General features: G+C 35.1%; 1 protein-coding gene across 1 annotated transcript; it reads left to right on the top strand.

Annotated features, from left to right (window-relative positions):
- Positions 1 to 2,081: 2,081 nt before the first annotated feature.
- SLC38A11 (solute carrier family 38 member 11) lies at positions 2,082 to 23,852 on the top strand (the record flags this gene model as incomplete). Its single annotated transcript, XM_082484507.1, has 10 exons — positions 2,082 to 2,142; positions 4,375 to 4,509; positions 5,953 to 6,018; positions 7,739 to 7,845; positions 8,394 to 8,473; positions 16,745 to 16,815; positions 17,784 to 17,945; positions 19,715 to 19,827; positions 20,484 to 20,615; positions 23,607 to 23,852. The coding sequence occupies 10 exons, from the start codon at positions 2,082 to 2,084 to the stop codon at positions 23,850 to 23,852; spliced, it is 1,173 nt and encodes a 390-aa protein (XP_082340633.1).
- Between the last annotated feature and the right edge of the window lie 441 nt (positions 23,853 to 24,293).

Genomic DNA, 24,293 nt, shown 5'->3' with positions numbered 1-24,293 from the left:
ATGTAACACCTGTTAAGCCTGGATGGGAAACAGTTAAGGGAGCATATTACCTATAAAACTGCATGTGATATGAAGAAGATAAGTAGGAAGTGTTCTTTGGTTTGTCTGTGATTTTTGGGACACCAAGTGGAGCTGTTTAATAGCAGATTCAGATCAAAGAAGAGTACCTGTCTCTTCATATGGTTCATAATTAAGATGTGGAACTCTGCTGCAGGACATTGTAGATGCTAAAAATATATGTGGCATCAAAAAAGGGCAAATTCAAGGAGCAATCCATTAAGGGATGTGATGCACCAAGAACACATCTGCTTTGGGAAGTCTGGCACGTGCAAACTGATCAAAGCTGGGACAGGAAAGTTATTTGCTAACTTATCTCTTCTTCGTGTTCTTATACTCTTTCCTAGGCACCTTTCATGGCCACTCTCAGAAATGGGATACCAGGCTATACTGGTCTTTGATCTGAGCTAGTTTTACTTTTCTTGTGTTAGTACTGCTTAAGGATTAAAGGTTCAGCTTAAATATGTAGCTCTCCTTGAGGCACTCTTATGCTTGTCAGCTTATACCACTATCTACAGAGGACTTAGATTTATCGGTCATTTATTTTTTTTTACCAGGAGTATTAGTAACAAGCATCTGAGTTTGTACTACCTGCTATATATGTTAAATAGGCTCCTGCATCCGTGAAATAGTGGTTTTATTTTCACAGTAAGTACACAATGTTTTGCTTTTGTAGAACACAGGTGGGCATTTACTTCATTAAATGCATGTTCCTCTTTTGAATTACACAACTTCATTTAAAATAATGGCCTTCTAATGGATGATTCTAAAATGTTCTCTGACAATAGAGTGGTGATCTAAGGACAGGACCACTGCATGCTTTGGAAGAAATGCTTTTTGAAGATAAGAGCTTTCATTTTTGAAGCCACGGGCTACAGATTGTGGTTTGAACTTTAGTTTGTACCAGACCTTCCCACAGAAACTTTCTGGGACTAGCCAATTTTATAGTGTTGTTAAGTATTCATAATGAACTAAAACACTGGATGACATAGAAATACTTAAAATGCTGGATAAAACCTTGAATTAGAGCATCTTCAGGTGTTGGCATGCTTTTCTAATAACTCTTGAAATTGATTTCATTCTTCTGATTCAGGGGCCTGTTTTTACTGACCAGTCATTTTAGCCAAGATATTTTCAAAAATACTTGATTCACATTTCTGCCTTTGCAACGTGACGAAAAAGCTGTTTGTTTAACAGCCTGCCTTTGAATTTATGCAGATTTCTGTCCTTCCACTTTTTTTTTTTTCAGAGAAGAATTAATTACAGAAGATTATGGGTCAGGCTTCTAAAGGAATTAGATGCCTAACACGCCTTTGATTTCTCACTGAAAAAAATAGGATTTAGTTATCAAAATACTTCTACAAATCTGAGTGCTTTTTCTTTTAATCTTGAGTGGACTATATTAAATATGTGTAAAATCCTTGTTCTCACCTATTTTTCTCATGTATAATGTTACCATTGTCTTCCTTAAAAAGGTAGAAACAGATGACCACACAGCCCTTGTTAGTAAACCCAGGAATAAAGGAGGAAACAGTGATGTGGCATCAGCTGGATTTAACATTATCAACTCTATCATAGGATCAGGCATTATAGGTAAGCATAGTTTTCTTTAGTATCCTGTTTTTAGCCTTGTTTATACATGTGTGACTCTCCAGTTTGGAGAATAACACTGTCTTTTTACTTTCTTCTGATGTTCCTAAAGTTTTTTCTTTACTATGCTACTATGCAAAAATGCAGAGATGTCAGCTGAGGTCACGTCTCAGTGATAAATACACTTCAGCATCTTTTGCCATAATGATCAGAGAGAGCTGGTTGGGCAGGTGCTGAATGAGTTTTATACCTACGCAACGCTTTGTTCACTGAAAATGATCTTTCTTAGGTTATTAAGCATGGTGGTCCAATTTGGGAGATTGAGATATTTTTTTTAATCTGAATATTTCTTTATTTTGGTTGTCAACACATAAGTATTTGGAAAGGTTCTTCTATAATCTCTCATTTTCTTATTTACAGGATTGCCATATTCAATGAAGGAAGCTGGTTTTCCACTAGGGGTACTGCTTTTACTTGGGGTTGCCTATATCACAGGTACTCAAAAACCAGTTTCTATTGTAAAGTGAAAATTAGTCTTGCAATGTTTAGCTGCTCTTGAGCTTAATGATAGCTTAAATGGGAATATCTATGACAATAAAAATGACAAATTTTTTCCTTACCTCAGTAATCCCTTGAGCAGATTAGTAAAAGTAGAGAATTATACTGAACAACATATAAAGCTGCTTTTTGTGTGCATTTTATTTTCGTAAGCCTAGTTTCTTAGGCTAGGTCAAGGTGACATTTGGAAGAATAGCTCTTACTTGTGCCTCATAATCACCTGGTTTAGTCCACCGTTTCTACCCTAATTAAGAGACTGATCCTTGAGTGGGTTGCATATCACCTTTTTTGAATATACCACAGAACAAAAGCCTTTGGTTGTACTATGATTTTGAGTATTTTATTTAATTATCATTCATCAAAAAAATAATGGATTTACCTTCAAAAAGACACAAGTTTTAAAATCACATAGTAAATAAACATAAGTAAATCCATTGTCATCAAAGGAGAATTTTTGTAACGACTGTGGATTTGAGTCTTAAAACGACAAACTTAAGTCAATGGGAATGGCACAAATTCTGTTACCCATATGCTGAGCAGCAGTTGATGCTTTTCATTGCTTAAAATATCATTTAAGGATCTACATAAATGATAAAGGTTTGACTGGAGAGCAGTATAACATAAGGAATATGTTCTTTACGAAGGGAAATTTTTCTTTATAGCTGATGGCAAAATACACTAATGAAATCATATCATAAACATCGCTCAGAAATTTCAGTTACTTTTCTGTAGGAAAACTGATTTGTCCTTTGCATTTCTAAGTATTTGGAAGACTTTATAGCCATAGGCCCAGAACTTGTGGATTAAATTCAGTATTTCATTATGTTAAAGATGTGATTAAGTATATCTTACACAAGCAAATTATAACAATGATTACAACTTTTTGACTTGTAGCATTTAAAGTACGGGCTAAATATGTAAAATTAGCGTTTGTTTTCCATAGTTTTTAATAAAAAATTGGGAAATAGCTGTTATTTAGCATTTTTCACTGTATTTCATTTTGGGGTAAGTTTTTGAATTATTTTGGGTGTAGTCCTAGATTGACAGAGGAATACAATTTTAGGTCATTTAACTATAAATCTCTTTCAAGTTTTGTGGGTCTAAGATCCCTTGCTGTAAAGACTTAATGTTTGTACAAGATCAGCTCAGTATGCAACCTAATTGATAATGAACAATTCTGTATTTCTGTTTTTGTCTGCTCCCAATTATTGTGTAAGAATTGCATATGCTCATGGGAATCTCTGGATTGGCTTTCACATTAACACACAGTGGAAATCTTCTTTCTAAAGACTGAAAATGTCATAATTTTAGTCATCCCCAGAAGATAATAAACACCAATACTCACAGAAGGGAACTGTTCCTATCACAGCATAGATTACAAGCTAAGTGAAAGCCAGATGAGGAATAGACAAGGCCTAGCTACTGTCTGTCAAGACATCTGCACTAAGGTAATAAATTCTGTGCTGTAACTAATCTGGACTGGAAAATCCCATGAATCTAAAGACTATTAAAGCATAGCTTGACACAACAGCAACATTTTGGACTGTTTTTCATAAAAAGTTGAAGTTCAAGCTGGGAGTAATTCCGCCTGTGACATCAGCTCTGTCTAAAGCCACGTTGCTTCATGGTTTTCCAGACAAATAATTTTGTGTGTTTTATTTTAAAATTAATAAAAATATTTTAATTTTTTTTATTGTAAACGATGGAGAAGATAAGAAATACTAACCAGGCTTTATCTTTCACAAACTTAGCTAAATAGCACAGTAAAGTGATTGAGAGTCACTCAGTCCTCACATTTTACCTGCTTTCAGGATATAATCAGATGCTCCATCCGTTCAGGAGCCCTGTCTATTATTAATTGAATTTTACTTTTTTGATGCTTGTGACAGTTCTCATTCCCTTTGACCATACTGGAAAGCAATGCAAATGAGTCTGTTTCTGCTGTCCCTATTTGGGAAAGCTGGAATTCCCCTCTAGTATGAGCCTGTAACTCCTGGTTTTGGTGAATTGAGATCCTTTGTGAGTTTTCTCATCCTTGCTGTTCTCAGTGCCACTGTTTTCCTTCTTACAGATTTCTTTGGTTTTTGTTTTAAAGAGTGAAAAAGGTGAGCAGTAACCAACCACAAGTTGGTTCATACTGTCTTTAACAGTGATTTGATATTTTAACAGATTATTCCATTATATTACTGATCAAAGGAGGAAACCTCTCCAGTACCAACAGCTATCAAGAGCTGGTCAGAAAAACATATGGTCTTGTAGGTTATCTAATTCTTTCAACTCTTCAATTTTTATATCCATTTATTGGTAAGATCATATAAAATACAAATTTTTGTGTTTTATAAATAACAAGCGTTTTCACATTGCCTTATTCTTTCACTGGTTAAATGTTAAGAACTCTGCAAAGAATATACTGTATATGCCTTTTTCCTATAAAAACGAAGAAAAGAAAATTAAAAATTACTTGGTGTGTTCTAAAGCATGACTGAGGAAGAATTCAATGAATGGAGGACCAGAATAATAGAAATGAACTGAAATGTAACAGCAGAGAAATTCATGATTACACATGAATTACAGAGAAATGACATGATTACATGTCATTTAATGACAAAAGTTGCTATAAGAAATAGCAAAGAAGACATTCTGTTCTAGAATGAGTAACAGATCACAAATTTGATGTGTCAGAAACAAAAGGAATATGTGACTTTAGGAGTATATTGAATTAATGTTTTTCCAAATATGTAATATTACTGTCATTGGAGGAGCCACTGATAGGATCTTGTTTGAATATAATGTCCTGTCATTGCTCTTCGAAAGCATTAATTCAGCCTCGTATGCAATGACCTGAATTTATTACAGGTAGCTGAGATTTTTAAGGGACTCAAGTTACTATTACTGCAGGGAACAGTCTTACACATGTTGACTTAAAAGGGTGTAATTACTACTTCATAGAAAATATGGAAAACAATTGTAGAGATCTCAGTCCTTATCGTGGAACTAGTTATGCATATGTATGTACTTGAATTTATTTCTGTAAGTAGTATTAATGACTTAAATACTCACTGCTGTGAAATTGTATGCATTAGTTAAAATCAATACCTATATGTATGCTGTCTAAATGGTGAAGACCACATGAGTATATAAATACGTTCTGCGTGCACACACATATATGCACTTCTAGTGTAGAAGATAAGAATGAAATATGAATGTTAAGGCTACAGTTCTTATTAATGAGAGGAAGGAATGGAAGTCCATATCTGATATCTTTAGCTATTTTCTCCTCCTTTCTTCTGTTTTGAAGATTTTGCTAGCTTTTTACATGAGCTAGCAAGTCCTGTGCATTTCATTGTAGGACTGATTATTAGACTAACACAGGAACTTTACTACATAGAAACAAGAATTTGAAAGTAAACTGACAAAGAATTACTGTTAGCAAAAAACAATTTTGAAAAGCCTTTTCTCCCTTTTCTGAAGTAAGTTTATATGGCAAGACAGCACAATGGCCGTGCTTATCAGACTGGATTCTTGTTTAGATTGCACCTGTGGAGAAAAAAAAAAAAAAAAAGCGAGCATTAAAGAATTATTTTTGCTTGTTTTAAACCTGAAACTTAGAAGTTGATGGTGCTAGCCAGAATTCATACAAGAGGGATATTGGTATATAATCCTGAAATCTACAAAATATGTCTATTAAAGGTTTATAAAATATTTCATATTTGATGTGTACTAATAAAAATTTTATTTTTTTTTAAGCTATGATTAGTTACAACATAATAACAGGAGACACTTTAACTAAAGTTTTTCAGAGAATTCCTGGAGGTAAGATGCATTTAAAAAATTCAGAACGGGGAAAATGTATTGCATAGGAGTATAGCATAAGTATTTAGGGATTAGCATCCTGTGTCAGTTAGAAGTCCTACCTGTTACTTTGCTTCTGAATTACTCTAAAATATAGTATAAGTTAAGAAATTGAAGCATATTTGTATGAGTGGTGCTTTGTTTTTTTTTTTAATAAGTCTTTCTGAAATAGAAACAATGAATCGTAGTCCTTGGTTATCATTGGACTCGGTGTCAGTGAAGAGACCACATGCTTCAATGAAATGCTAAGGAAAGAGACGGACTCTTTCACAGTAGTATATCTATAAGGTCATCATATTTTGTCATCTTTTTTAGATACTTGCTATAATAATCATTTGAATACTGAAACTGCACTTTATCTAGTGAATAATTCTGGATGACTAGCAAATAATATAATGGATTTAATGCTTACTTAAGCATATCTGTAATAGTTGGTCAGGAACTACATATGTAACTTTCAGTTCTCTTAGATACTCACTGCAAAAACAGATGTGGCATTTTGAGATTTTTAACTGATGCATTTGATACCCTTCCTCTGCTGTAAGTTTCTACAGCAGAATCAGTAGAGTAATTTGTGTGCATGTTTGCCATTTGCTTTAGCACAAAGCCAGCTAATTTAAAACATTCTTCACTCGCAAATTAAACTAAAAAGAACATGTCTGCAATGAAGCAGAAATTAGTATTTGTATGAACTGTTTGATTTCCGTAGGAGGACTGTAATTTTCAGCAGGTGAAGTCTGCAAGATGTGGATGCAGTTTTAAATGCCACGCTCTGTTCTTCTGTGAATACCTGATCAGGTTGATAGTGACAGTGAATATCTAATAATTTATATACAATATGACTTCTAATAGGAACCCCCAGCATGGCACATCTTTCACCTGGCTGGTGGAATGTCTTCCTGAGAAGAGGTGGGAAAGCGTTATAATCTCCCATAGAATAGAGGGAACTGAACACAGGCTTTCCCTGTCAATTGCCCACCACTTTCCAGCCATAATTATTCAGCAAGCTTCATTCAAGCCCATGATTCATGGTAACCTGACTGAAACTGAGATATGTTTTATTTTAAGTTGTCATTGGCTTGCAAAAAAACACCAGTTACACAAATAGATCCCACTGATTGCAGGGGATATAACATTGTTGTTGGCTTCACATGGTAATCTGTATTTTGCAAGCGGAAGTCAGTTGACAGCAAGAAAGGAGGTGCTCGAAAAAACCCTCAAAATTAACTTACTTGAGGATTGTTCTTTAAGAATTTGCCTACCTTCAACAGCACAGTAATTGATGTCAACACACAGTGTCAAAAAATCCTCAAGAGTAAATGGCAAAAAGGAGTAGTAGAAAGTGTACTTGCAGTCTGCCAACATTGAACCAGGCAAGATGAAAGAAATTAATAATAATTTATATGTAGAAATGCCAGACTTCCAAAGTTTGGTATAATGTATTCCATATATTATGCATTCGGTTTAAATTTGCAGAATTCTTGTGATTACGCACATGCTGTGTATGATTTCCTCAAGGTTAGTTAATGCCTTGCCTTTATTTCAGTGTTACTGAGCTTGAATAAAGGTGATAAAAGCCTGGTCAAAATCAAAGTTTGTCACTCCTAGCCTTTCAAAGGTAACTAATCTGTTCCTCGTGTCAGTCTTTTAGAGAAATAAATTATTTTCTTTTTTGCTTTAGTTGCACCAGATAACGTGCTTACTGACCGTCACTTCATAATTCTTCTTACCACCATCATCTTTAGCTTGCCTCTGTCTTTGTATCGAGACATAGCAAAACTGGGAAAGGTAAATCAGAATAGCGGCTGATTTTTTGGTTCACTTTTCTATATGCTGTTACAAAATAAGTGCCAGTCATAACTTAATGTATTTGAACTCAATTACATCTGGCTAGAGCATGTTAAATATCTGAGAAGTTAAGACTGTCTTCTGTCCCAAGAAATAGCAGAAAACTTGGAATAGTTTAAGCAAATTTTTAGTCTCTGTATGAATCACTGGATTTTTTCCATCTACTGCTAGTAGAACTCAAAACTTGTAAAGTACTGGGTGGTGTAGGCCTGATCGTGTAAATGCTGAGCACCAGTGATTTACAAATGTTTAAATGGGAATATTACTTATAGACAAATAGTTGCAATTGGCTAGTTACTCAAAAAGAATAATAAATTAAAAGATGATGATGTAGGACAAGATTTCTAATTATAGATATTTGGTATGCAATATTTAGCACTTGGGTTTTATTTATTCTTTAAAAAAAACAAACAACCCAACACATTATGCAGCTAAGAGGACAACGTTTCAGCAGCTTACTAACTGAAGTCATGTTTTTCCCTTTACAGGTATCTCTTATTTCTCTGATTTTAACCATTGTTATCCTGGTTATTGTGATGGTGAGAACAGTAACATTCAGTCCACAAGTGTAAGTATTCTTACACTTGCCACAAAGTGAATTTTTGATCATACATAATCTGTTATTTCACTATTACATATATCTGCATAGTTTTGGAACATGGCTGTTTTGGGAGAGATGGATAATTGAAAAAATAAATCTGTATTGATAGCAATACAAAATGAACTGCTGAGGCACACTGTATCCTTTTTTTTTTTTTTTTTTCCTCTTCTGTTGCACATAAGCAAAGTAAAAAAAAGTCTCCAAAAACTACAGATTAATTGGAAATTGTTGCTAATATAGCTAATAGCAGGTGGCTCCTGAATGGGCATGTGAGGTTGTCTGTCATTGGAGAAGTCTTTAATTTTTGTCTATTATTGTCAGATGGCCTATATTTGTGACCTTAAATAGATAGTATCTTAGGAATATTTCTTTTCCTGTTAATATAATGATTTCATAATAAAAATAGAATACAAATAATTAAAAGAAAAAAGAGAACACAATAATAAAAACTTCATTCTGTTTTTGAGAAAGCAATAATAGAAACATGCAGACCTTTTTTTCTGAAAGTAGTATTTAACATTGGACATCGGAGTGTTCTAGACAATTTAGTATACATGAATGCATGTTGTGGCAATATTTTTATAATTATATTCCAAGAAAGTGTTATAAATCTGTTATCTTTCCTTTATGGCCTAGAAGGTCTGCTTTGTCCCTTTTTCTTTATCCTTTAAATGTGAAGATATATTAATAAAGGTGACAAACTCAATTTCTGAATGTGCTTTTTTTATTTATTGGAATAGTTTTATATAGTATTTCTAATGTTTCTGTAGGAATTGGATTCTTCCATCATGATTGTTTCAGCGGTGTTACACATAATTGTTCATTTGTCTTATTGCTGTGATACATGGGTTAATTACAGGACATTCATGTATGGTGCTAGGAAGATTGCTAGAATAGCTAAAGTTGTACCAGATGATGTTGTCTATCATCCATAAAAATGATGCATTCAGAACAGTGTGGGCCTCCCCCCTCTCCCATCCCTTCTGAACCAGCATGTTTTTCATACTGTGCGTTAAAGGACTGTTTGAAAGGGTAATCTCAAAATCATTTGTCAAAAAAGGAAGAAGCTATATATAATGGTTACTGATGACCTTGTTACTATGGTAACATTTCTTCTCAACAGTTGTGAGGCACTGAAAAATATTGAATGCGTGGCTTTATTTTTTCTTATGATAAGTAATGTTGGGTATTGAGTAATTCTTGGAGTTCTGCTTTTTAATTCTTTAAAGACTTCCATTTTTGCCTTTACACTTTTTGTTTTCAAAAATGCATCTAGCAAGTTGATAAACCGTTAATGAGATTTTTTTTTCATCACAAACATTCTATCAATGTCTATTTTTACTATATGTATTTTACAGTTAGAAATAGAGATATACTTTAATTGTTAAAACTCTCTTCTAATATTTTGTTAATGATATTATGGTATGCCATCTCTTTTTTTTCTTCAGTGAGAATAAAAAACACTAATATATTTTAATATGGTCCAATCATAGTATTATACCAAGTAAAACAAGTAAATAATGTGTTTACTGTGAGTCCTTATTAAAGTAAAATAGAAGTTGGAGTTTTCAAAGAGATTTTAAAAAATCATGATTATGAAACACGGTTCTTGGATCTGTCATATGGGAAAATAATTTACACAATCCTAGATAAAGGCTTGATGGGGCCCAAGACAGAATATTTAATCCCTACTGTTGTTACAGAGCAGAAATGATTGTATGCTTGTCATTGATGACAGGTGATTGTCTAGTTTGTTCTTGGCAATTCCATGATTTCCCATTCCAGTTCTTAAGAAGACTTTTCTTAGAAATTCTTCTTAAATGTGTATCGTATGTCTCTCTTACTGCATTTCATGTTGGTTGTTTCTTGGCCTAACCACAGTGGATATGAACAGCAAGCTATTAATTCTTTTTCAAATGCTTAAAAAACACCTGTAAAGAACTGTAACTTGTGCCCCCTTTGGTTATCCTTCCTGTAGACTAAACAAACACAGTTCCTTTAGTGTTTCTCTTCTTGTCATATCCTGTGATCATTCTCAACTGCTGCCTTAAGTTTTCTGGGAACTAAAGCGCTAAAGTGGTGTCCCAGCTGCCTGCGGTATTCCCATTGAGGAGCAGAGAAGAGATTGATGTATCTTACATGCAAAGTGCCTTGAGATCCCTTTCAGCTCTACCTCTTGGGGATTGCCATGCTCCTGTTTATGTAACCTAGTTTGATGTTTACCTCTTTGGAAAATAGTATGACATTGTAGGCATGCCTTGAGTTTTCAGTCTAACAGAAGCACCAAGCCCTTCTCTGCAGAACTGTGAGCTGGTAGTTTTTCCTTTCTTTGCTCTATTCTCCTGAAGTTTGAGGTTTTTTTGCTTGTTCCCCCCACCCTGTTCTTGTGAAGCCTTTTTGCCCTTGCATAACTGTAGAATTTGTCATTACACAATTGAATACTTCTTTATCAGATGATCTCTCCATTTACCAACATATTTATGAATTTTCTTTTTTCACCCTGTTCTCTAGCATGCTTGCGTTAACTGCACATTTCATGCTTTCCGTTAAGGATGTTCTTACTTTTTGTTCCATCATTCAAGTTACTGCTAGATACATTCAAAAGTGCTGGACTCAGGTCAGGTTCCACTGGAACCCCATTCAGATATCTTCCCACTTCAATAATTACTCTCAAAGTAATAATCAGTTTTCACTTACCTTTAGATTTTTCAAAGTGAAGACTTACCCTTTGAGAGGTACAAGAAGATTATCTGGGAGTGATAAAACTGCCTATTTGCTTAACTGCAATCCATGTTCTAGTTGAAAATTATATCTATTATTTGGACAACAGAGAATATTATCTTTCATAGAAACTGCCTGCAATGTGTTATACCATCAGCAAAACAATGTTATTGCTGTTTTTAAAGATTTGACGTGCTTGAAACTGTAGGCTGAAAAACGGCAATTACAAGTCTTTGGAGTGTTGCATTTTTATTTACTTTTTTTTAAGTTGCTTTGGGAGTGGAGCAGGTTGTTCAGGGACATTATAGGAGTGTTATTTTCTTGTTCATTCTCAGGAAAAAAAATTAATGTATTTATCAAGAGGGATTATTTGGTGTAATTTATTTCCTTTTATGACAAATAGGAAAGTGAGGGTTTTTTTCTTTCAGTTTTGCTTTTGATTAGTATAATCCATATGGTTACTGTTGCCTGAAGAACATAATAAATCTGCAGATAAAATCCAGTGTTCTGGACCCAGTGTTTACTCTCAGTAGTTTAAGATGTTGGATAAAAATACATTTTGATAATCTGTTCTTTACTTTATTTCCACCTGCTTATAGCTGGGTATTCTTCTACAGTGATCAAAAACAATGGGTTAGAATTACCTCAAACTGTAAATGTGCAGTATGTTAATACTGCATAAAATAACTTCATGCTTCAAAGCTGAAACTAACATTCGTTGCTGTAAAAAGCAATATAATACATAGCTTATAAAGATGGATCATTTTAATTTGGTGTTCTTTTGGAAAGAATGTGATGATATCAGTATCTGCATAATACATAAATCTCTAGGAAAATCTTAAAGAGCATCTGCTACACATAAATAGGATGTGAGAATTACTCAACGGGCAGCTGATCACAGGGATGAAACACTAAGTGTTCAGGAAAATAACTTGAAAGTAGAAAGCTGATTCTTTCCTTCATATAAATAATCCAATAGTAAGCACAGATAAACTTTAATGTGTGATGAAATTAACAAAGGAAAACAAGCTACCCCATATTTACAGAGCTGCTAAGTAGTTCTTTAAGGAAGAAAGGGGAGTTAAAGCAGCTGTAACTAAGTGGGGTTGACGTATAGCTTTGCCTTGTCTGTGTTCTTTAGCAACCAAGATGACTTTGATTAGTATAAAATTCAAGGCTGATGTGAGCATTTCTCATTTTCTTTCAGTTATATTGCTTGAAGTTATATTCAGCATCTGTAAACTTTTTCAGTATCTTCAAACTTTTTAAGTTTAAACAAAACCTAAAAAGGTATTTTCCCTTAGAATAGAATTGAATTGCAATTTTACAATTAATTTCCTAACTGTCTAAATCATTGAATTGAACCTGAATTAATCTGCCATGTGTTCCTGGATTATTTTGATAACTGCTGGTTTACACCTGAACTTGTCAGTCTGTCACTGATCTTCAATCCAAAACAATGGAAGTATTTTCTTTCCAACATGTAGCTCCCCTGTCAAACATATACCTTTGCTTCCTCTCTAGAAATGAACTTTTTTTTTTTAAGCCAGTGTTTCATGTCTGCAAGCTGGGTTGAGATCAGGGGCATATGTTTCTCTTGCCCTCCTTAAAGATATTGTGCTTCTGATGCACTCTGCTGCTGTATTATATTTGGCAGCATTTCTACATAAATGACAGAACAGATTTTTGCATGGCAGCATGGCATGGATCTTAAGATGGGGAATATTGTACTGTAAAAGTTTTACAAGAAGTAGAAGATATGCTATTTTACACTGCCAAATGAATTTGCTCAACTCTTACTCATGATGTGGATATGAAATGCCTTTTACCCTGTTAGGGTAAAGGTCTTAACCTTTGCCTGGTCCATTTGTTTTTTTCATTTTACTTTGTTCTTATGTACAGGGGAACATGTTTATGTTCATAAACATGAATATTTTCAAAACTTTTTTAAACTTGCTAGCATGTTTGTTATGCTATACTTTGCCTTAAGTATACTGAAGACTGAGTAGAATCTTATTTTCTTAACCTCTAGACTTTCTTCATCGCTAGACTTCACTACCTTCCTACAGACAGTTCTTATCGTCATCTGTCTTGCTGGTGTCTTACTTTCAGCTGAGACTTTTACCAGTCTGGGATCTCCCTTAGAATGTCTTTGTATTCAATCTTTTATTATTTTTGTTCTAAGAATCACGGTTATACTACCTCTCCGCTTTTTCTTTGTGTTACAACTTCTACTATGTGTGATAGGCAGTAGAGCTCTCAGCAAGTGCATTCAGTATCACAAATGTATTTCTTCTGTTAACTTTCATTGTGTTTCATCTAACTGCTTCTCCTTCTTCAGCACGAAAAAAACTGTTTATGCAGACATAGCCTGTGTTTTTATACACTGAATGAGGAGCAGTAAGCTAGCTGGTTTTGTCGTTCATGACATTTGCAGCTACTGCTATTCTTGTATGAGCAGCAGTTAATATCTTCCCCTAACAATTCCTAACAAGAATTAGGTCAAGCTGGTCAGAGCAAAGATCTTTCTCAAAAGAAAAAAAAAAGTCCATCTTGGAACAGTAGCAACAGGGTTGAAAAAGCAGAACAGGTATATAGGTATAGTGTTACCTGGTATTCCTGTGATAGACGCTTTCAGCCTATGTACGTATCTGCCTACACAGATGCATGTATTTATATGAATGTATATGTTTACCTTGACACTTGGTATTTCCATTAGCTGCCCTTTGCCTTGTAAGTCATTTTAACTGATTATTCACCGTATGGCTCTTCCATAACCAACAGCTACTGTTTCCTGACACCATTTTCTCTTTCCCAGTCTGACGTCTAATTTTATATAGACACTTTCATGTCACCTGCACCCTTTTCCAGGAGCTTTGCATAAGTCTGTATGTCCTGCAGACTGGACTTGGGGGTGATTTGTTCTTGATATGGTCAGAACTCTAGAGCTGTTGACTCTTAGTTCTAAACGCTCAGAAATGAAATTTCTTACGGTATTGCTTTCACTTCTTAGTTTACATATCACATCTGTGCAAGATCCCTCTATTCCCAAGGTATGAAAAGGTTTTTCAAAACACATGCATCAGTATAAGACTTACTGTAAGAAATAGCCATATACTGTTGCATATGTCATCTGTACCAATGTGCATTGTATGACATTGCGATCTGCTGATAGTGTTCAAATCATGGATCTGAAATTCTTCCTCCATACCACAACTAGAATTGAAGGAATTTATCTTCTTACGCTGCTAAATAAGCAGGATTTTGTTCTTTTGGAATTTTTTCCCCCAAATAATACTCCTAATCGGATTTGCGATTCATCCATAAAGCAAAGCTATATTTTGGTCTGTTGCATGTTGTTAGTGCATAAGCTAACACTGTGCTGGGGGAAAACTAGCACCTGTGACTTACTTTTTTTTTATTGATTGTTTGGCCACTTTATTCAAAATGAAATTAAATTCTACTGAAATTCGCATGCTTTCTACATTCCATTTTTTCTAATCCCTATTTATAGGAACTTATAATATAGTTACACTGTTGCACAGGATGTACCATTTTCACAGAAATTAAATGTATTTCAGGCGAAAGCATTCTTTATTTCTGTGCATTTTAATAGTATTTTGCTTTACAGGGTATTAGATAATCTAATTGTTAATTATTAATAGAGAAGGGGGTAAGGAGACTTTCACAAATTCTGTTATCAAAGGATAATAAACCAAATTTTCATTCTGTATGTTTGATATCAAAGCTGACCTCTAGTGGTTATGGAATGGAACAGTTGTGATGTTAGCTTTCTATATTCTATTTTTATTTTGGAATATTACTGATTTTTTTTTTTCCAATCAGATGTGAATGTTTTCCTGAAAAATAATACCCTCAAAATTACGTGTATGAATTGTCCACAGACATCTCCAGCGATTTGAAATCAGTGGCATCAAGTTAAGGGAGGGTACTCCATGTAAGGAACTACAGCAACTGTATCGAGTTGGAACTCCTCTGTCACAAGACAAATGCCAGATTTCTCTATTTCATCCATAGTATTTATTACATCTACATTCTGAGTCTGAGAATGTTTTAGGAGGGCTGTATTCAGCTGCTTAACACTAGAAGCATTATGTTACAATAGTCAAGACAACATACTGTATCTGAGGACAAAACCTTAACTTGATTTTGGTGCTCATTTTCTGTTCACTTCAAAGCAAAGCTTAGCAACCACAGCCTAAGAGCTGAAAAGGTGCTGTAAGTCTGAGCTGAATGTGCATTAGGTATGGTAAATCTGTTTTTTTAATATGGAAAAGGAAGGATTGACTGTTTGAGCTCTCAAGAAGTAGTAAGATATGAGTTCTGAAAGGGAAACCAGCAACATCTTTTTTTTTTTTTTCTTTTTAGGGGGCAGGGGTATGGTTTAAACATTTGAAAGCAATGAAACCTGGCATAGCATATGCCAAAACGGCTGTCAAACCAGCTAGTTATCACCAGACAGAGGGAGAGACAAAGTTCCCAGGGACAAAGCTGCTTGTTACCTTCACAGAACCGGCATGAGTGTCATGCTGCTTTCTAGGGCAGTAGAAAAATCACAGCTAAGGCCTCAGGTGGCAGCAGCTTTCCCTCTAAATAAAAACAGAGCAAAGTTAGCAGCAGCCAACTTTTTAAGAGCAAGCTCTCTGTACTGTTGCTTTGTCTGTGCTTTAATATTACCAATATAATGTTCAACTGGCTTTTGAATTTCATCTGGTATTTTTAGCAAATTGTAGTTGTGGATAAGGATGTTCTGTGTCCTTTCCCTTTTCTTTGTTTTGGCTCTTTATTCAGAGAGGAAGTTCATGCATCAGATGGATTTTAACAAAGATCGCTGATGGTTTTCTGTGGTTCTCCTTTAAGAATTACAATTACCCCAGGTCCAAAACTGTGGCCATATCTTAGAGGAGCAAATGTGGGGGATATTACATTCCTAGCTGATTGTAAAAGTCTTCATATACTGTCTTATACTTTATTTTATCGCTCCTTTGGGAACTAGATTAATCCCTTTACTATAAGGAATAGCTGGAACAGGTGTAAAGAAAGACAAACTGCCTCACTTGATTTGTAGCCTAAGAAGAAAGTATCTCTAAACTGCGTGGATTACGTGTGCAAATTCAAAGGAAGAAATTGCCTCTAAATAGTCAGAAGAGATTTTGGGTTGAGATAACCTTAGTCAGAATCAGTAACAGCTTTTACCTTCCCTGTTACTGTTTCTTGGTATATGACGACTTGAAGAGTTTATTTACAAAACTGGTCACTGAAACAGGCTGACATTTTTGGCTGTAAGAACTGGTTACAGAAAGACTTTAATCAAAACAAGGGCGGTGAGAAGAGTATCTCCCTAGTTTCAGCTTGTTGTTGATGAACACTCTGGTCTACTTCAGAGAGTTTTGGAGATCTGACTAGCAGTTCTGTATTACAGCATAGTATTTTAAATTATTTTTCATAACTGATCACCGAAAAGAGGATAATTATTAAAACAGATGTCTGTTTTAGACCCAAATCAGAAAACGCATGGATATTTGCAAAATCAAATGCAGTACAAGCTGTTGGGGTGATGTCATTCGGTAAGTAATTTTTTCTGCATTTTCAATAGTCAGATCAACTGTAAGAAATTATTTAATATTTTGGACCTAGAAATTTCATTTTTTTAATTGTAATTTTTTTATATTCATGTTAAGGTGGTTTAGAGAAAAATGAAGTTGACTTTGAGTCATCCATAGGTGAATTTAATTGTAGTTTAGGATGTTATCCCCATCCATTGGCCATCCAGCCATACAGGCTACTACCACTGTAGCAGAGACAGCGATGTGTCGTGTGAATCCAGCTCAGCTGTCTAGGTGATCTTAAAAAACCCTGCACCAATAGGGTTAGTCTAATTGATGAACTGAGTAGGCTGTGATTGTTTTGCCTTCTCTTGGATAACCTCTAACAGAAAAATCTTAGGCTGCAATGCATACATTCACTGGAGAGCAGCTGTTGCTTCCCATTTCTCACAGTGAACCATTCAGGTAAGTCTCAACTTGCCTCCTTATCCTCATTCTAAAATTTGTTCCTGCCTGGAGGATCTGGTATATTACCTCTTAATGCTGTGATAATCTGAGGCCTCCCAGTGCTTGCTGCTGCCTAAAATGGATGTCATAGGAAGTCTGAAAAGTAGCATATGGCTCTGTGGACTTTAAAAAAAAAAAAAAAATAAATCTCAAAACTGCTGTTGGGTTCTTAAGCAAAAGAAGAGCAGGAAGATAGAGGTGGAGTGGAGGTGTGCAGGGTGGGAAGTAGCTTGGCATTTTAGAGTAATGTAATCAGAATCATCTCAGGATGAACATAAACCTTCATTAAATCAAAGAATTAAGTAAAAGTTCAAGCCATTTATCTTTGCCACTCATTGCAGGATTAATGTTTGTATTTAATAATGAGTGGATTCAAACTGTGCTGCATCTCTCTTACCTTGGTTTATACACTCTGTGAATTTATTTTATATGCATATAAGCATGAATTTATACATTTGCTTTAACTGTCATGTGTGTTTCAGCATTCATCTGCAACCATAACAGCTTTTTAATATATGGATCTCTGGAAGAACCCACATTAAAGAACTGGTCTCGAGTCACACATGTGTCTGTCTCGCTCGCTCTTGTTATCAGTGTAGTGTTCGCTGCATGTGGATATATGACTTTTACAGGATACACAGAAGGTAAACTCAGTTTTGGTGCTTGCTGTAATCCTTACTTTCCCACCTTTCTGTCTGACTTTTGCTGTTAATATTTTAGTGATTGTAAAAATGCCAAAATCATACTGTGTTTGGACAGAAATAGTTAGGACGTTCCTTGTAGTTACCCAACAGCCAAAACAGGGTACAAAGATGTCAGCTACATGCTTTTAGGTGTCAGATTCCCAAGCATAAGCCTCACTGGTGAAAGTTTCCTTTGAATGCTCCCATAATCGAAATACTTCTCAGGACTAAACATCTATAATTTAACCACATGGTCCACTAGCAGAGAGCAGGAAGAACAAAAATTGCCTTGATTTTTCTACAGGGTGCCTGACACATATGTCTGTACATTCTCCTGTACCTTTTCCTATGTGTGCTAATATGGCTCTGACTTAGAGATCCTAGCCTCAGAGAATCCTAGCTCTGATGTAGATATATTTCCTATCTTTACAACAGCAGTTCTGCTGTAACTAATCCTGCTGTTACCTCTCTGTATGTATGAATATGCATATGTGTCTAAATGTATATAATCAGTTACATCATATTATTTAATAACATTTTGTTAAAGTGGAGAAAGTGCTTTCAGAAGAACAGGCATAAATTCGTTCAGTCCATTAGCTTCTTCACTAAAAATAACATATTTCATAAGGAAGCATTTTTTCTGTTATTTAATAGTGCTGTTCCAAATTGTAGGAGAAGGCTTCCAAGCTTTTTCCTTTCCGGATGAGCAGCAGCATGTAGTTGAGGAACAGAGGAATTGTAGGATGGGGGTTACTGGTTGATCTGTCCTTTTTTCCTGCCTCCAGTGCTGTTTATGCGGAATACCTTACTGTTCTAGATGCAGCTGTCGCTAGACTAAGTGCAAATTGGCTGAGATATTTCAAGTATAGAAAGCTCTGACTGCAGCTATCCCTCAGCATATGAGTTTACTGTAAGCAGGTTCCATCTTACCTTGTGTCTCCCCTGTCAAAATCTTTTGGCCATTTTCTCTAAAGTATGCCTTATTGCTTCTTCGGTGCCATTGTGATCCTAAAAAGTAGTAAATCATAAGACAGTATAGTAATCGGGTAGAAAAGACCTTATAGATCATCTGATGATTGCTGTCTTGCCATGCGTCTTGTGCCTCAGAGATCATTATTCCAGATTCTTTGTGATAAATGCTAAGCAAGATGACGATTTGAATTCTCTAGCAATGCTTTTGTTTTTAGATGTAAGATTTGCTAGGTGATAATCCGTACATTTATAATGGACTTTTGGGGTCAGAATATTTGAAATTCTTCACTGCAGTTTACCAGCTATAACTTGATAGTATCAGGGAAATGCAGTTCTCCAGAGGTAACTCCCGAGTCTTCCTTGTGTAATTGTTGTTCCAGGAATTACATTTTTAAAGGAAATGTATCTTTTACATACAAGCCTACTTTCTGAATGTGTCACATATTTATTCAAACACCAGCATCTTGTGCAAAATCTGTGCTAAGGGGAAGATAACAGATGACAAACTCTAATGTGTATATGTTAAAATAATTTTGAAAGGTAAATGCTACTTGAAATAAAAACACTGCAACTAATAGGATAAGGTGAAAGTTCCTCCTGGATGTAATTTGTGACTGTAGCTACAGGTTCTTGATATGCATCAGGAGGGGGGACCAGAAAGTCTCAATTTCTACAGTAACTCCAGTAACTTACACTTCAATTTGCAAATAGGCAAATGACATGAAGTTCAAACTAATTGATGTTTTGCTGTGCCTCAGGAGATATATTTGAAAACTACTGTAGAGATGACAACCTTGCTACATTTGGAAGGTTTTGTTACGGAGTTACTGTAATTCTGACCTTCCCCCTTGAATGTTTTGTGACCAGAGAGGTAAGAATTTATTACATTCTCCCTTTAACAATGTTGATATATATTAATAATATTCACACATTAATACATATTGTTGCTGAAGTCAGTGGTTGATCTGTGATAAATATCAGCACATACTACCTACTGCACGCAACGAGTATGAGGTACTAGTTGTACTGTTAAGATTCTGGCAATATAATGCTGTATTACCTTTATTATTATCCAATGTTATATTAATAATTACTTAATAATATCAGGACTGCTTCAAATTCCAAGTTTTGCATAAATGCCACTGTTTTTATTATGCTGAGAATAGCCGAAAATAGCATATTCATCATGCTTGCTATGTGAAAGTATCTCCATCTAGGAAATCCATCTGTTCAGTAAATAATTGTAAGTGGTTTTTATGCTGAAGTGGGCAAATGAGAAGAAAGTAAATATACCCTAAATCCTGCAGGTGTAACTAAGTCAGTCTTGCAACTGTTCTGCAATTTTAGTAAGGCTTGTAACAAGTTATTTTTTGAAGCAGATGAATTTGTTTTCTTGAAGCAAGATAGGTAAAGTTCTGTCAGTGTATTCTCACCCATTCTTTTGGTTTCATAAGGTTAGAAGATTTGGAATAAGCTGTTTGCTAACATAAAGCAAAATCGAGGTTTAAAATTGTGGTTCTGTTTCAGGTGATTGCCAATGTGTTTTTCCATGGGAACCTCTCAACAGTTTTCCATATTGTTGTGACAGTAGTTATCATTGCTGTGGCGACTGGTGTATCATTAGTGTATGATTGCCTTGGAATAGTTTTAGAACTGAATGTAAGTGAACCTGTATATTCTTTTATTTAATAAATCACTTGTTTATAACACAGAACTGTGAAAAACCCACAGCTCTACTGAAAATCTGATGTAATTTGACATAGTAGTCAGTAAAAATGTTAGTAGAAAAACAAAAGGAATTATTCTTTGCTTCAAAATTGGATAATTAAAGGAGAAAGTAACTTCAGGAAGTAAAGTTCATATGGTTGGAGAGGGCTTTGAGAACAGTTCTGGAGATACGGCAAGTGGCTATGACTTATCAAATGTATTTAAACTGCAGTGGAAATTGCTAAAATACTCATCCTAACTATTGGAGGACTGAATCTGGCATTTCTTTATGTAATCCCAGCTTCTGCTGAAGCTGGCAAATTACTAAACACTGGGACAGATCTTAATGACTGCCTTGTGCCAAAGGGGCAAAAAACAAATTCAGGGGTTAAAAAAGAAAGAACCGAAAGAAGCGATAGTAGTGAGACCACAGAGATAGTAACTGGAATTTTTCTCTGCTTTGGGCTTAACAAGGAGTAAAACTGAGTGATTTCTTAAGTGTTTCGTAAGTGTACAAATTTTATGAGAAAACTTCTTTGCCAGTAAATATTTCTGTATCTGGTGTAGCAGAGATGGAGCTTTCTAGGCAGGCCACACAAGGCACCTGTGACTTGAACCAGTTCCAACACATTTATGTAACTTTTTTGCTTGGCTGGAACTGCGTATAGTCTATTGGAATCCTAGACTACTAGTTTCCGGATTAAGTCAGTCTGTTTTGGCACAGAATGTACATTTAGTCAAAGGAAATGTTTAAAAACCAAAAAAATCCAATCTACATTTATGATAAACATTGTTTGTCTTAACAAGTTACTTTCAATTTCAGGTCAGCTATTTTTTATAAATAAAGCAGATGTGGAAATATATAAAAGTATATGAGGATATAAAAGTATAAAAAAGTATATAAAAGGATATAAAAGTTAGAAGGTGGAGAAAACCTTTTAAGGGCAGCCTTTGCTTCTTTATAGACATATTTTAGAATTACCTCCTTATGTCCCTGGCCATGCATTCATTGACAATTTCAAGCCGTATATTGCATGCTTACCTAAAACTGATGGAACAAAATGGAGGGAGTTGGTTTTTATGCTACATGATACATGTACTTGTATGTACATTGTGATACATGTACACTGTTTTGATCCATAGTGCAGTTTATCTGCTGACCAAGCAGTAATGAGTGATTTGGTAGCAGTGATTTAGGAGGTCGTGCTTGCACTAATATAGAACAGGTCTGAATGTTCAGATAAGCTATCCAATTACTCTCCATTTGAAATAATTACCTACATAGTTGCTTCTCAGTTAATCCTTTCCAAATTATAACAAGCTCAAAATAAATAATATTCCTATTGGTTTGGTCAGGATGCATGTTTCCCTTAAAATTTCTCATTCACAGCATGAATACGTACACACATGCCTACTCCATCCAAATATCTGCATGTAGGTATAATGAACCTAATTAACTATGTGTGCCCATGTATGTCTATATATGTGTATGTGGCTTACATTTATTATATGTATAGTATGTCAAGAATAAATTTACACCAGAGAACTGCCAGTGAGTCTTTCTAGCATGAATAAATATGTATGATTCCTATTTGGAATGAAATTGTTTTAAAATCATCACTCAAAAGCAAACATTCCATCAATGCAGTATCTTTACACAGAGAGCCCTAAGCAATTACTCAGTAGTCAAGCTGATAGCTTGATTCAGTTACAAATAGAAGTTGATAGGCAGGCATTTCAGTGGGTAGCTCATATCTTGTGGGGTGTTTTTTAAGAGAGAATTTGACAATACAGCTGTATATATTTGTTACATGTAATTGCGCTTAGAAAGATTGTTCAGTCTTGATATCCACTAGTAGAGGAAAAGTGAATAAGCAGAATTTATACATGTGAAAGTAAGATGATCTGTCTTCTCAGCAGGCTTTCCGTCCAACAGAAGAGCTGTCTTTGGGCTCTTCACCACTGATGGCATTTGCTGGTGTTTCTCTGACTCTGCTTACTTTTTCCCTGCTTTCTGGTTTTAAAACAAAACACAAGCCATTGTGTTTGCCCTGTGATAATTCCCCAGGGAAGCTGTTCAGTCATACAGGAGTCAAGGGTCCATGGATTTTGCTGTGCTTTTCTTTTCACTGGGATGCTGATTTGTGTTGCTTCACATACTCAAGAATCTCAGTTTTTATGAAGAAGATACTTTGTGCATGTACCTATTTTTGATGGCTGTACTGATCACTGTTAGCAGGTTCTGCCTTAAAGATATACAAAAGTTTGTACGAACAACAATGCAGATACTCAGTAGGCTGGTTTACTACCTCACAGTAATTAAGTTGGAACATAGTGTTTAAGTATGTGGCGAAGTAAATGTTCCAAATTTCTGTATAAAAATGCTCTCTTTTGTCATGTAACTCATACGTTAATCTGCAGTGGCTTTACTATAAAAAGCATTTAAGCAGGTGCTTTCTATCTGTCCCCATCTAAGAGAGCATTTAAAGGGGAGCTGAATATTTAATAAGAGGGGGCATTCTACTCTCTCAAAGGGAGCTTTGCTTTCATAGGGAAGTCAATGTAAATCAGGTCATAAATGTAGAAATTGATCAGAATTCTTTGAACTCCTACATGATGTTTCCAATTTTAAGGCAGTAATATATCTAGACTCCTACATGGATTTAATAGTACTTGCAACGTAAAATATTATTCTCTGTCAGCAAAGCAAAAGCATTTAAATAAATCTGAATTATTTCAAATAGTTTTACAGATATTTTTGCAAGTTATTTGTGATTTTGAAAAGAGAGTTTTCCATGTAGCAACACTGGAAAAGGCCTCTATTCTCTGGCTTTTCTGTTGCATCAATTTAATCACAACCATTTGAAAATCTAGTGTTTTGTCCTTCATATCTAAATATACATGCTTATGAGGGTTTTTTCTATTGTTGTTTCCCACACACAGGGAGTTCTGAGTGCTACCCCACTCGTTTTTATCATCCCAACAGCGTGTTATCTAAGGCTGTCCAAAGAGCGATGGAACCATTCAGATAACCTCATATCCTGCCTGATTCTTGCTGTCGGTGTGCTAGTGATGACAGTTGGGTTTGTTTTGACTATCTTGCATCCCCAGGAATGTAGCCATGGAAAAGAAATGTTCTACTGCTTCTCTAGTAATGTTTCTTTTCGCAACAGTACGCTTCCACCATAGGTAGGTAGCACGCCAATCTCCAAACTAGATCAGGTACATCTCACAACAAGCCATACGTGTCAGTGGAGACACAGTGGAACAAAGAGCTTTTATGTTTTGATATGCACTAAGAATTTTAAACTGTATACCGGTATTTACATACTTGGTTTTAAGCTGTCATCCTTTTCCAGATAAGACTTAAGTTTTAGCTGTTGGAACAGACATTCTCGGAGCTGCTTTTCAGTAGACATTACTTGAATAACTTACAAACCTATCAAAAAAGGCTGCATTTTTTTAACTTAGTCTGCAATGCTGTTTAAAAGCTATAATGAAATGTTTAGGAATGTGAACATCTCCCATGTTTCATTGCTGTCATTTAGTTTTTATTAATTTTAAAACCTCTTAATGTATATTTATTAGCACACTGTAGTATGAAGTTTTTTTAAAGTCCTGAAAAAAAAA

Source organism: Vanellus vanellus (assembly GCF_965231255.1).
Source record: "Vanellus vanellus genome assembly, chromosome: 5".
NCBI classification, from domain to species: domain Eukaryota; kingdom Metazoa; phylum Chordata; class Aves; order Charadriiformes; family Charadriidae; genus Vanellus; species Vanellus vanellus.
Note: the sequence above shows the minus strand (reverse complement) of the source record. Positions and strands in the feature narration are given on the sequence as shown.